We start from the raw sequence: 14,363 nt of genomic DNA, 5'->3' as shown, positions 1-14,363 counted from the left end.
CAAATCAAGGAAGACAGCATTTTACTCACAACAGAATTGGCTGCAATTTAACCACTAGCGAAACAAAGCAATCCACCAGCCAAGCAGAGAAGCAGCCCTGCTTCACTAAGAGCTTTGATGGCTATTCATGATGTGAGAACATTGCGAAACAAAGTGTACCGACAGGAGATCGCTGCACTCTGTAAGTGTGTCCGCCCGAGTGTTAATGCAGGTACTCGTGTGTGTCATCAGCAGTGTGTTACTGTGCAATCATCTCAAACAACACCTTACATGAGCCTTCTGTGTCCTCGATCAGCCTGTCAGATGGGACGGTGGATGTTTAATGACACAAACACGCTCATGCTCACACACAAAGAGGCACCTCGGTGTTCTTTGTGATGTTCTTTGGGGTTCGAACATCTGGGAACAAAGCAAAATTGATTGTCCATAGGATGGGGTAATGGAGGGAGTAAACCGAAGAGAAATGAAGGCAGAGGAGCCAGGAGAACCACAGATGAAAGAGCAGAGAGTAATGGTTTCTATTAATCAGGATCGTTCCTTTACTTCTTGATAGATTTCTCTTTATGTTCCCTTCGCTCATCCAACCAGGTCGACTGTGCCTCTTCTTTTTGCCTTACACTCCATTATTACTCCTTTTATTTCTTCTTCTACCCTCACACCATCCCCCCTCTACTTCACGCCCCTCTGCCACCTTTTATTTAGCCTTTTCTCTCTTAACGTACTTTAACCCTCTGTTGTACATTTCCATCACTGCAGCTCATAGCATCAAACATGGAGGGAAAGAGCAGTCCCAGTGAAGTGTTGGTGTGCACCACCAATCCAGACAAACCAGGCCCTCCATCTGCACCCTGTGTCACCACAGCGACGCCCTACGGATTCACCGTCACATGGGGTAAGAATGCACACCCACGTATTCATACATCTTCTCCCACACAGGGGACTTGTTTTAAAACCTATAAAAAACATACGGAAAAAAAACCCCATAAATTGCTCCACACCGATCCGATGTAGTCCCAGTCTCCAGAAGCCAAGAGATCTGAAATTGATTTGAATAGACGTTATTTACACCCTCGATCCACGGTTCAGATCGTTCACCCATTTTCAGATGGGGTGCGCAATTTAGCTCAGCAGCTACATGAAGATTTTGACTTTAAAATGGCTGTGAATAACATCTCCTCCACTCAATTTGGGATATCATGACTCCCTGGGACATGTTTTATCAGCATGAGGGTGAGTGTGTAATGACTGCATTTTGACTTTTTGGGTGAACTTATCCTATAATTAGTTGGGTTTTCTTGAGCGATGATAGAAAAAATCGTTCATTATTATTATTGCTGAAAGGTGGGAAACCGTTGACGAACTGCTGCCCCTGAGGTGTTCATGAAATTGAGGTAGCAGCAATAAAAGTCATCATGTCTGCTATCATCCATCTGTCCTGCGTTAGTACCTCAGGAGTCAGAGCAGCCTGGCCTTCCTCTAATGTTGCAATCATGTCTCTCGATCACCCCTCAGATCACTGATCTACGACACATTTGAAAGTGTTTATTGTCTATTTATGTTATTGTCAAATTCTCTTTATTGTCTAGTAAGTGGTGTGATTTCTGCACGAGCTACAGCTTGACCATTTCACAGTGATATAACTGCTGTATTTTTGCTTTAGGTTTGTTTTCATCTAGACAGTATTACCCACGGCTGTGCCACCAATAATCTATAATAAATCATCCCCGGTAGTATTTTATTTTATAGTGACCTTCAATGTTTGTAGTCTGCATGCAGATGAATACAGAAATAACAGAAACTAGAGAAATTTCCCACCAGCTGTCTTGCTACTGAAACATTTGGCTGCGATTTGATAACCGTGCTCTGTGGGACTTATCATTTTTGCCTGGCTGAAAGACAAACAAGCTGCCACAGCCCCTGACAGTTTATGAGAAACTGTATAATGTCTTCAGAATTGATGAGGACGCTAAATGTCATGAAAACAAATGACTTATGAATGTCACCGGGCCATTTTTAGTAATTTGACACCTCTTCCAAAAAACTCTTGACAGCCATGTTGAAAATTTGATTGTGTATTCCTGATGTTGATGTGTGATAGTAACCCAAACTAAAACTTTTCCTCCAACAGATCCTCCCCAGGACAACGGGGGCTCAGAGGCTCTCACGTACCTGCTAGAGATATCCGAGGGATGCTCTGAAGGTAAATCTTCCATCCAGCTGTGCGTTCTCGTCATCTTATAATAATTCAAAGATCAGAATGTACCATCCGTGCTCCCTCTCTCAATGCATCCATTTCCCTCAGCTACACTCTTTGTTAGCGCTGATTTAGCGCACAGCCCCATTTAGATTTCCTCAGATCTGCTTAACACCTAACACACTTGAAAGGCGACACAGCTAGCCATCAAGTCATCTGCAGCTCCACTTTCAGGCACAAACACCCCTATCTTTTGAAAGACGAATTTGGAAAATGGAAATGGCAGTCATCAGGAGACAATACAATGATCTGTTGATCCTCACAGGTCCAGATGTGAGTCTAACAACGGCATAGCAGTTCTGAAATCTTTTTGAAATTCAGACATACAATAATTGTGCTGCCCGGGATTCATCACATGATTAGTGTGTGTCGTGTGGGTAGAATTGCTGCCCTGAAACGCTGTCTTTTTGAGATGCTTGAAAGTTTTTCTTTGCCTCACCTTCATGTTGCAGTCACAGCACGTGCGTTACGCAAACACCTGCTGCAAAATCGCTTTCCATGCTGTGCTGTGAACTGAACCTATACAGTATTTGCATAACACAGGGCGGAATAATATATTTCACGTGCCTACACAATCCAACAGAATAAACACACTTGACTTTTAGAAAATAAGAAGTAGATCGACTTCAGCTTGTGACTGAACTTATGCTGTTATCAGTTGTGTAATTGTGTTTTTTCTGTGTGTGTGTGTGTGAGCAGCGAGCCAGTGGGAGGTAGCGTACAGTGGTCCAGCGACAGAATGTATGTGTGAGCGCCTGACACCAGGGACCTTCTACCGCCTACGTGTGTGTAGCATCACCACCGGAGGACACAGCCCTGTAAGACGCACACAAAAACTTCAGAGTGGCAACATTTTATTACAGTGATGCATCGGTGTAGAACATTTGTGGGAAAATCTACAATCTGCAGAAACATAATCGACGAGAATGATTAACATTTCTTCCAGTTATTAATCAAACTGATCCATAACTCTGCTTCCTTCTCCTCTGTTTTGATTTCCTGTGTTTATCGCTGCTCCTGAAGTGCACTGTTAGTGTTCCGGTCCGTACATTAAGCGTCCCACCCGGGCCCTGCCAGCCGCCGAGGGTCGTCGGGAAAGCCAAACACAAGGAAGTGCAGTTAGAATGGGGTGAGTGCAGACACACACGTACACCGCGTTTGGTTTTATTTAGCAAAATGTCTTTATATTTGTTTAATGAAAGGCAGCTTAATCACCCTCTGGCTGCTTGATGCGTGTCCCCGGCCAACACTAATGTAACCTCGATCAACCATGTTTTAGCCTAATTGAGCCCTAATTTAGCTCATTAAATGCCTAACCCGGCCTCATATCTGACTTGACTCTCCTAATGTCAGACCATTATTGCAGATTAGCTCTGTTATCTGTTGGCAGGCAAGAGTCTCCCAGCTTGAAATGCTGAGGAACTACTTGTTTTAACCGGGCTAATGCAGCTGGCCGCAGCCCTGATCGCGTCACATTCAGGCAGCGCTGCTGCAATTAGTAGCACGAGTTGAAGGTCAGACATGTATGGAGGTTTTTCTCCACTGTCTCTGTCATATATTACTTTGACCATACTGCAACCAATGTGAAGCAGCTGGAGGAGGAAAGAATACCGAAGAAGTGATTGAAAAAGTGACAAAACTAAAGATAAAGTGTAATCATATATTCTGTTAGCTTATAATTGCTTTTCTCTCTCTCTCTCTCTCTATGTGGTCCTGTAGACACCCCGACATCCGAGGGAGTGTGTGAGGAGTGTGTGTTCAGTCTGGAGATGAGTGAGGGGGACACCAAGCCGGCGGAGGTCTACAATGGGTCGGAGTTGCAATGCACCGTCGGTAGCCTGTTACCTGGTGCCACGTACAGCTTCCGGCTGCGTGCTGCCAACGAGGCTGGGGTGAGAAATGAATTTGCACGCACAGCAGGAATATGATGAATACTAATAATAATGAAAAAGAAATAGAAAACCCATCAACTAGTAATTCGCCACAAAATATCCCCTTCCTGAACAAACACTGTGAAATCAGCTGTTCAGTCTGTCTAAAAAGATTATAATTCTCCGCTTGACCACTGTGAAACTCTGTGTTTAACGGCCCTCATGTCCATGAAATCGACTCAGCACATCGAGTACACGAGCTGTTGATCCTCTTCATATGATCCAAACATTAAAAGAACCTCACAATTCAACACAAAATGTTTTTTATTGTAGCCACCCGAACAGACACACTTAGACAAAAGGGCCAGTGTCTATTAGGTCAGAGTGTCCCAGACGGACTAACAGCATCTGTGTTTGGAGGGAGAGCAGCTCCGCAGTCTGATGCTAATGTCTGATTGGTTTGACCGTCCGCAGACTGGAGAGTGAACTGGCACTCAGACTGGCTGATCAGATGCAGGCTCAAACACAGCACACACATTTGAAATTGGGAAGAACAGCACACACATGCAGGGGGGCACCAACAGAGCACATGCACAAGCCTGGGCTGGGCGATATATGGCGTTTAAAGAATATACACGATACAACGATAACTAAAATCTAAGCTAATATATAGTCTCATATCATGACATCAATATAATACATTCACAGACAACCCAGTTTGGTTTGTCTCGGGTCAAACAAGTTTCATCATGAGTGCCGTGTGTCTTCTTCTCTTTTCAGTTCGGGGCGTACTCCGAGCCAACAGAGGTGACGACTGCAGCGGGTCCTCCTGGCCAGTGCGGGGCGCCACTCATCACTCTCACCAGTAACACCTGCGTAACGCTCAACTGGGAGGTGAGAGAAACAGAGATACAGTCCTTTTTCTTTTTAATTCAAAGTAAGGCAACCGTTTTAAAGGCAAAGTAAGAAAGAAAGAGGCCAGAGGTGTCTTGAAGCTGTCTAAGGAGGTTATTTTTTAGTCTTTCTGGGCTGTTCAATCCCCTGGATGATGCATCCACTTTTTCAAAGCATGTCCCGGGCAGTCTAGCCCTCCATCCCAATTCATGACAGTATCTTTTTTTGATTTCCCTCAGTTGAGTGTGTGTTTCTGTCCGTTGCAGAGTCCCGAGGGTTCGGGTACAGACATCTCTGAGTATCGTTTGGAGTGGGCGAGGGAAGACGAACCCATGGAGCTCATCTACTGCGGATCTGCCACCCAGTGTGAACTGTCAGACCTGACACCTGCCACAGATTACTGCTGCAGGCTACAGGTATTATGAACCGAGACACACCTGCCTCTGAGCATTAAATACATGTTTCACAACCCCATACAGTTACATATGTATGTTTGCTTACAAGAAACAAGAACAGGGTTTGGAAAATGCGTTTTCAATCTTCTTTCTACGCTTTATTCCTTGAGAAATTATCGAAAACATCAAAAATAGGTAGTAACAATTCAGATAGGATGATAAATGCTTTGAGAGGTTTCAGTACTTGAACACTGCTTGAATTTAACTCTCATAAAGCTTTATGAACCCTGTGAGAGAGCGCATAAACTATTCAGCATCGAGCGCAGACAATTGCGTACTCATGAGCACAGTTGCAAGCATGGCCGAGACGCAGGACACTAACAAGGACAGATGCAAAACACTTCCATACAAATGTCAGTAAAGGGAGCATCAAAAGCAAGGAACACAGCGAGAGAGCAGCGAATGGTTGATGATAATTGATTCCGTTTATGTTTCGGACTATTAATCTGGAGCATAAACAAGTGCGCTGTTTCATTGTCTATGTGTATTTGTCTCACAGACACACACACACACTCACACGAGTGCTCTCTCATGTCCTCTATGAAGCTATGAATCCAATAACAGCATGTTTTATGGCTCACTTCTTTATGGCCTCATTCATAGCTTAGAGGAAAACACAAGGTCACCCTCATGTCCCTATCAATGCTTTTGTGTGCGTGTATACATGGTTTGCTTTTGTGCGCACGTGTGTTCATGTGTGTAATAACGGGGCAGATGTGGCTCTGAGAGTTATCGGCCTAGTTTGAACTCTCTGTGACTCCTTACGTCCTGGGCCTGTATGAACCGGTGCAGGTTCCCCTGCTGTAGGGGAGTGTTTCAAATCTGCAGAGCTTGACACATACTTGTTTTATGCAAGAACAGACTTTCACGCAAGGATGACGTAAATCAAGAGGTCCTCCTGTTTCTTTATGATTCTCAAAGATAAATCAGAAATACGACTCAAATAAAGTTTCCGTTGTGGGACCCTCAAAGTACGTACTGTAGACAGTTTGCTGCCAAGACAAAGTAGTACGTCAAGACTTCTCTGTAGAAAGCAAATCACTCCCGCTACTCCTTGAATTGTACCGCCGTCAAGGTTGGAAAGTGGATGCAGTTAATTTTTAGACTGAAAAAATAAGCGCTCCTCTCGTTCTTCAAAGTGCTGTATATTTTTGAGGATTACAATAAATCCATCACTCCTCGCCGACAGCTTGTTGTGTCTTGCAGTTAACAGCTGCAAAGTGCATGCTTCACTTGCAAATTAAAATAAATTGAGAGAACATTTCAGTTAATTATTTCTTTTTTTTTTACTTCAAGCTTTAATAATCAAGCAAATGTGTTCTTAAAAAACTCCCGTATTTTCTCCTCGTTTCCTCCTCGATGAGTTTGTGAGAGGCAGTGAAATTGGCGATTTTAACAGAGGATAGTTGAGGTGAATATAAATGTGTGTTTCTCATCACAAGAAACAGGCTAACGCTCTTTGACAGCTCATTTATATTCATCTCTGTCTGCTGGTTTTCTTGCCTTTTGCTCTATTTTACTTTCTCTTGCTTTGACTGTGTTAGTCTCTCTGCTGCCAGTTCATTTCACCTCCATCTGTCGTGGCCTTTGTCCCTCCGCTCGTCATCGCCTCCCAAATCACTCCAAGCCTCTGCCTCTCTCACCCTCCATGTTTTTGTGCCCAACACAGGCGGTGAATCAGGCAGGCGCTGGTCCTCACAGCGAGCAGGTGAGTTTCCGGACCCCGGCGACAAATCCTGACCCGGTCTCCTCCCTCGCTCTCCTGGACCTCCCGACCTCCTCGGAGTCGGGTCACTCCCCGTCTACCTGCCTCCTGCTGAAGTGGGACGAGCCAAACAGCAACGGGGCGGAGATCAGCTCCTACGTCATCACCCTGGACGACCAAACCATCACTGTGGAGTCAGGGACGAGTCACCTGGTCACAGACCTGCAGCCAGACAGCGAATACAGGTACTGGGATTTGCCTGAACAAAAATTTGAAAGATGCCAAATCTCTCCGTAACCCATTGCTAAAAAGCTTTTTTTAAAGATTTTTTACTTTTTGGTTTTATCTTATTGCTTCCTAGTCCACATCTCAGTAAATGGGGACCTTCAGCATTCAGAGCCTGAAAGGTTTTGAACAACAGCTTTCCTGCCAAAGTCTCCTTCTTATCTAGCTTACAAACTGTCTCGTTCTCCAACGTAGCCTGTTGAACAAACAACCTCACAGCAAACACTCAGTGGGGAATAGTGCAGTGCTAACATCAGTTTGCAGGCTAATTAGCTGCTCAGCTCGAGCATTTTCTGATATTTCCCCAAATACCATCTCTTTTCATTTTTGATAATAAAAAAAGCTATTAACAAAACATTTAAAAACATGTTGACATTATGGCGTATGACTTGATTAAATCAGCTTTAAACGGTAATTTCAACTAAGGAGGTTGCAACTTAATGGCCAATATTGAAACGAGAATGACTGAGATAACCCGACTTTTGGTATCTTAGAGGTCAACGCCTTTTTATAATGCAACCTGTAGTATATTTTAATTGCATCCTTCCTGCACTGATAAATGATCAAGTCTTTCAAACTCCACGGCCGGAGTCTTAAACTTTGAGCTCAGCCTTTAAAAAAGAAAAACTGCAGGCATCGAGGAGAACATGGCGCTCATGGTAAGATTTCATTTTCAAATCTTGAAACTTAAAAGTCATAAGGAATTATGCTTATGCCTGCATCCCCACCATAGAAGCCTTACGTCAACAGTTGCAGATTCGTGAAATGGTCCAAATGTACAAATTACCAGAAGAACAACTACTACTACTGTAACTTGCTAATAGTTAATACATGCTAAAATTAAAATTAAAAAAAAGATTCACAATAGCATTATTTGTTAGTGCACATTCTCTCGACTTGTTTTAAGTATTTCTGTTTACATAAGGTAATAAAACTACCATATTATATGTATCATTTTCATCCAAAATTTTAAGGTACGAAAGGTACTATTAAGGTAGTAGTAGTAGTAGTTTATAGCAGCTGTGGTAGCCTTGTAGTAGATGTTTGCATCAGCAGTGATAACAGACCTTGTTCTACTCCAGCAGCGGTAAACAACCACTCAGTAATCTGAATCACCAGCTACTGTTATTGTGCCTCTGTAAGCAATTCTGTTATTACCCGAATGTGTGTTTGTGTTTGTGTGTGCACATGCAAGTGATTGTGCGTTTCTCTGAATTGAGGGAGAGGGAGTGTGGGGGGGGGGGCGTGTGAGGAGGCAGAGTGATCGCACGCCATTGTTTTCATTCTCAGGTTGTTTTTGTCCCCTGGTCACTCTGCTCTCTTGCATAATGGCCTCCACTGAGGCAGAACACACCGTGCATGCTTGTGCTCGTGCACATGTGTGCATCTGCTTATGGGTGTTTTTGTGTGTGCCAGTGATGGTAATTTTGGTTGTTATTTACAGCAATGGGGTACTTCAAACCATGCGATTCAGATTTTATTTGTGTGTTTGGCTTCGTGAGGGGCCTTGTTGTTTGCTCTGTTAGGAGCCGGGCTGTGTGTGCTTTAGTGCGGGTTTGAAATGTCGTCATTCTGAGGTTATCTTTGATAAATAATGTTTTCTCTAAATCTTCTGCTGGTGGATCTTTTTAGATGCACAAGAACCTATAACACACTGATGGAAAGGACCAAATGAAAAAGCATAATAGGTCTCCTTTAATATTTCTCTACACCACATCGTGTTAAAAAAAAAAAAATAACACGTTGGCTGCAGTGTTTTTTATCATCAGTGGCTTTTTTTCCCGACACGGGTTTCACAGACATCCTTATGTATCTTCCTTTTATACTGTCACAGTCCATTAATAACATTAGAAGGTATTAAAGTTTCTGGAGACACATTAAGAGGATAATGGCCACACTCACATGTCACTGAATACAGATTCACTAATAGCAGCAGTGCTCAGAAAGTGCACTACTGAACTGACAAGAACATCATTTACTTCCAACAAGTAATTAAAAGAGACAGTGTGTCGCAGAATTACATTAACATTACATGGCTACATTAACTTTTCCCTTGATTGTCTTCATTTCAGTGTTGTAATATAAACATTTTCATCTATTCCGACGTGTAAATTCCTTCATAACGTAATGCAATCACTCATCATGAAAAGCTAAGCTTCCTTATCTTCCATTCTCTCCCTTTTTCTCTGTCCCTCATCATCTTTTATCTATATGCTTAATTACCCGGTAGATGGATGAACGTTGCCCTTTCTCCTCTGTCTTCACTCGGCTGCATGAATTATCATGAAAGGTTACAGTTACAGAGAACGGCAATTAAATGTCAGACGGTTGATGCTCTCTAGCCGAGGGCCTCTGATTTGGGTGCTAATCGGCTGATCAGACATTGACAGAAAAGGGCGTCGAAGGGAGAGATTCCTAGAAGAAAGGGAGCAGGGGAGGTTGGATGGCAAAAATCAATTTCTGCAAGTATCTGTGTGGCTTTCTTTGGGTGGGTTTTTATGATATAGTTATACATTTGAAGAGTCACACACACTCATACTGGCTTTTTTAGAAAAAATAAACCATAATCAAGTTGGACGAAAAGGAAGATATTGCTTTCGGATGTTCTTTCCGAAAAGTGAATCTTGTCGAACACAGTGCAGCATTGAAACCTTGCTTTAATTCTCTTGCACTTTGGGATGGCCGTTTCAAGCCCTTTTGGAGGCCCTATGCCAAATGTTGTTAAGAGGCCCATATTTTGGGATGGATCTTGGGGATTCTACACCCTATAAAGCATGCATTTAACATTTAAATGCATCATTTCAGTGCACTTTAGGAGGAAAAGAGGCTTGATCCATGCAAAACTCTTAACAGCTCTTTTTTTTATTAAATCTCACTCAAATCTGAGGTCATGCAACTGCATAGTGTGCATATAGCAAGACATGGCCTTGGAAAAAGTGGGCCAACAAGTCCAACATATTAAAGTCTCATCCTGGAGAGAACATTGAGTTATAATGGGTTTTGGTAATGAGGCGAAGGGATCACAGCATCAAAGGTCAAAGCTAATACACCAGATCAACCTCTTCACTGACAATTACTCCGCCACCTGACAACTAGGTCAGGTATAATATTGATACACATGTAACATATCTAACAGTCTGTAACAAACAAATCCTAATCTCTCTCTCTCTCTCTCATGGCTCGCAGTGTACAGATCCAGGCAGTGAACGCCATCGGCTCCAGTCCCTTGAGTCCAGCCCTGCTGGCGAGGACACGCCCTCTCCCTCCGGCCCCGCCCCCTCTCGAATGCTCGGCGGCCGGCCCTCAGAGCCTGAAGCTGAAATGGGGCGAAAATGCCAGCAACACGCACACTCGCGCCCTGCTCGCTGACGACATGGTCTACACACTACAGATGGAGGACAAGAACCACAGGTGGAGTAAACACACACACAGTTACACCGTTGTTTACCTCACCTGAGAAGGGGGTCAGCTTACTGTGTACCAGTGTACAGGGATCAATGTCAAACAATCCATAAACATTAGATTTACGCATTTAAGGAAAACAAGAACCTCACGTTTTGTTCACACTCTGCACCTCATCATATGTGCTTCAGTCATTCACAGCGGCCCCTACACCCTCTGCAGTACTTCATAGTTTACACTAAGCTTATACTAACACTGGACACGAAGCAGCTGCATAGTGGATGATGGAGTGCCTTCTTTACGCTGCCTGCTCAACTGTGTGTGAGTCAATTCACAACACGGGGAGAGCCCCATGAGAGCAGGCTGGATGTAGATTAGTGACGAACAATACGTCCGAAATCAATATCTTCATATTAATATGGATTGTCCATAAATATATCTACATATAGCAAGTACATGCAAAAACATAGACCAATAAGAAAATATAACTACAGTACTAATACTACAACTACTACCACTACTACTACTACTATCACTAAATATACCAATACTACTACTACGACTACCACTACGACTACCACTACTACTGCTACTTATATTACTAGTACTATACTGCTACCACTTCTACTATACTACTACCACTACTACTACTACTATTACTGCATATACAAATACTACTACTACCACTACAACCGCTACTACTACTACTTCTACGACTACTACTGCCAATACTACTACTACTACTACAACTACCAGTACTCCTACTACACCTTCTAGTACACACCGCTACTACTTCTACGTCTTCTAGTACTACTACTACTACTACTATACTGCCACCAATACAACTATACTACTACCACCACTACTACTACCACTATACTATTACCACTACTCCTACTACTTCTACTGCTACTACTTCTAATAGTACTATACTACCAGCACTACAACTATACTGCTACCACTTATATTACTGTTACTTCTACTTTAATAATAATAATAACAACAACAACAACAACAATAAAACGTTATATAGCACCATTAAATCAAGTACACTCTGTAAATTGTTACAAGAGAAAACCATGAATTATTTAAATGACTCACTCAGTTAATTTTAAGTGAAACCTTCTTCAGACTTCATAATTTGGCTTACTGTAATACTTTTATATTCCTATTAATTAATTCCACTTAATTCCTTATTGAATGAAAGCCCAGCCCCGGCCTACATTGTTTTACTCTTAACAGCAGTTGCAACAGCCAACTAGGGATTTACTTTAATGAGCTATGCATGTAAGTGAAAGCTTTTTTTAAATGAGAATATTAAGTAATATTCATGTTTTTTCTTTGGTTTGTAGATGTTTTTAGTCAAACGAGTCACTCATCAACACTACACACACATATATAGAGACAAGATTAGTAGATATTTCTTATGTGGAGCTTCAGTTAAGAGCAGGGATTACACCTGTTATGTTCCCCTGAGAGGATGTGCTCTCTAAACCTCTCCGCCGCCTTGCACACAACAATCCCCAGACTCCTTAACCCACAGCTAGTCAATACAGCTAATCAAGAGCCAGAAGGTCAATACCACACACAAACCGCAGACACTCACACACAATGTGATGCGGTAACCAGATGTACCAGTGAGTAGTCACGTTGAGGGCATCCGGAGCCAGCCAGGGATACAGCCTCCAACAATTAACCCCCCATTTAACTGGCTGCTCAGCCAGGAGTGACAAATAGAGACACGGGAAGAATTAGCAGACTGAGGAGAGGAAAAGGCAGAACAGTTTAATGTAAGCACTTCAAGACCATTTGTACACTGTAGCAGAAGTAGCGAAGAGAGGGACAAATAAATAAATGGGAAACAGACTAAACCATAAAGCCGCTAGGAGCCACTTTTATCTGCCCACCTGTTGGATTGTCTCGCTCCCACCTGCCTCCGTTCAGCTCTCTGCCATTCATGGTTGGCCGTCTATCAGCGTTTGAATTAAGGCTTGGCTGGCATCGCGTTGGCACCCCTGGAATGGTCCAGAGTGCAGCAGGCAGCAGATGGGGCCCCCTCTGGCAGGCTGCGATCGGTTAACCTCTCCGATACATACGCACACAGACACACGGAGCCAGGCACAAACACACACCCCGCTCGCCAAATTAAAACAGCTTTCGCAGTTTAGAGTTTTATTTACCCTTTACCCGTTGGCACTGTGATCAGCGTGGCAGTGTGCTAGTCTGTGTGAACGCTGCTTGGATGCACTTGTGTATATATATTCACATGTCTGCATGCAAGGTATTTGGATCAGATGGTATTTTTGAGAATCACCCATTTGTTTTCACCTGCATATGTGAGCAAGTGATTTGTAAGCACTTCATTTGCAGCAAATTGAAGAAAAACGTTAGTTGATTCTCTCGTTTTTTCCTCTGATTATACTCAATTGGCCCAGTTTTTTTCTTTATCCTCATGGAAACGGCAACATAATAGCCCATCCTGATCATAAAACCATTACATGCTCACATAAATAATCTACTTATCTCTATTTTTCTGTATTTTAAAATGTTTTGGATAAAATGATTGGCACTGAAAAAAAAATTTGAGTGGCTTTTGTCATTGAATTTAGAGAAAAGGAAGGTCAGGGTTTGTTTTGGTCCCACTGTAGATTTTGGTTTTTGTTTTTTATCTGAGAAGAGCCTTAAATTGGTCTATTTGTGTCCATGTTTGTCCCTCCCTGCCCTCTGATAGCAGACATTTAGTGGTTGATTTCATAGTGCAGGTAAATTTAGCTTCTTTGTCCTCCAAGCTGGAATGTTGTTTTTTTTTTTTCAATTTTCTGTACCTGGCCTGGGCTGGCTGGTTGGCATGCCAACTGCAGTGGATATCTCTGCAACACAATACTAATTTGTATGTTTTAAACCAAAATTCTTACATATTGCACTAAGTTCTTATATAAAAAAAATTAAAAAGTCAAAATTTTGCATTCATGAAAACAGTTATTTTTTTTACAGGAAACTGTTATTATATTTATTGCAATTATTTGGTCATTGAAAACGCATGAATTATATATATTCAATGATAGCAATAGAATGGAATGATGGAAAAAGACCTTGTCAGATTTTGCATGTGGTTGGACCTCCACTTATGCACATTTCCAGGTACACTCTGATAGAAATCCAGATAATTGGATTGGTGTATGTAACACAGATAAACAATAGCAGCATCTCAACACAGCCTGAACACACAATCATTATTAAACTCTCTCTTCTTCATCTCCATCATTTCCTCTACCAGGAAACTGTCCGTAAACTCTATAATTGACTGAAATCGCTCCGTAATGGCGATGTGTGATTCCTGACTGGTTCAACCTAATTGCCTTCGCTCATTACTTGCAGCTACTGGTGGTTATGACAGTGTGTCGCGGTGTATTAGCGGCTGCATTAGTGGGGCATCACCATCTGTTGAACGTTGCGTGTGTTAGTGTGTGTGTGCATGTGTGTGTTTTATCACCAGA

General features: G+C 42.5%; 1 protein-coding gene across 2 annotated transcripts in view; it reads left to right on the top strand.

The window, feature by feature from the left end:
• The window catches only part of fndc3ba (fibronectin type III domain containing 3Ba), a 96,344-nt gene that overhangs the window by 73,027 nt on the left and 8,954 nt on the right, over positions 1-14,363 (top strand). For both annotated transcript variants that reach the window (XM_084381819.1, XM_084381820.1), the window contains 9 exons: positions 757-892; positions 2,129-2,200; positions 2,954-3,072; positions 3,278-3,383; positions 3,974-4,146; positions 4,906-5,019; positions 5,286-5,435; positions 7,144-7,424; positions 10,651-10,875. In XM_084381819.1, coding sequence (XP_084237945.1) covers positions 757-892; positions 2,129-2,200; positions 2,954-3,072; positions 3,278-3,383; positions 3,974-4,146; positions 4,906-5,019; positions 5,286-5,435; positions 7,144-7,424; positions 10,651-10,875 — 1,376 coding nt within the window. The remainder of the gene's footprint in view (positions 1-756; positions 893-2,128; positions 2,201-2,953; positions 3,073-3,277; positions 3,384-3,973; positions 4,147-4,905; positions 5,020-5,285; positions 5,436-7,143; positions 7,425-10,650; positions 10,876-14,363) is intronic.

This window comes from Pagrus pagrus, assembly GCF_965226575.1.
Source record: "Pagrus pagrus genome assembly, chromosome: 18".
In the NCBI taxonomy this organism is placed as follows: Eukaryota; Metazoa; Chordata; class Actinopteri; order Spariformes; family Sparidae; genus Pagrus; species Pagrus pagrus.
This window is presented reverse-complemented; position numbering and strand designations above follow the sequence as displayed.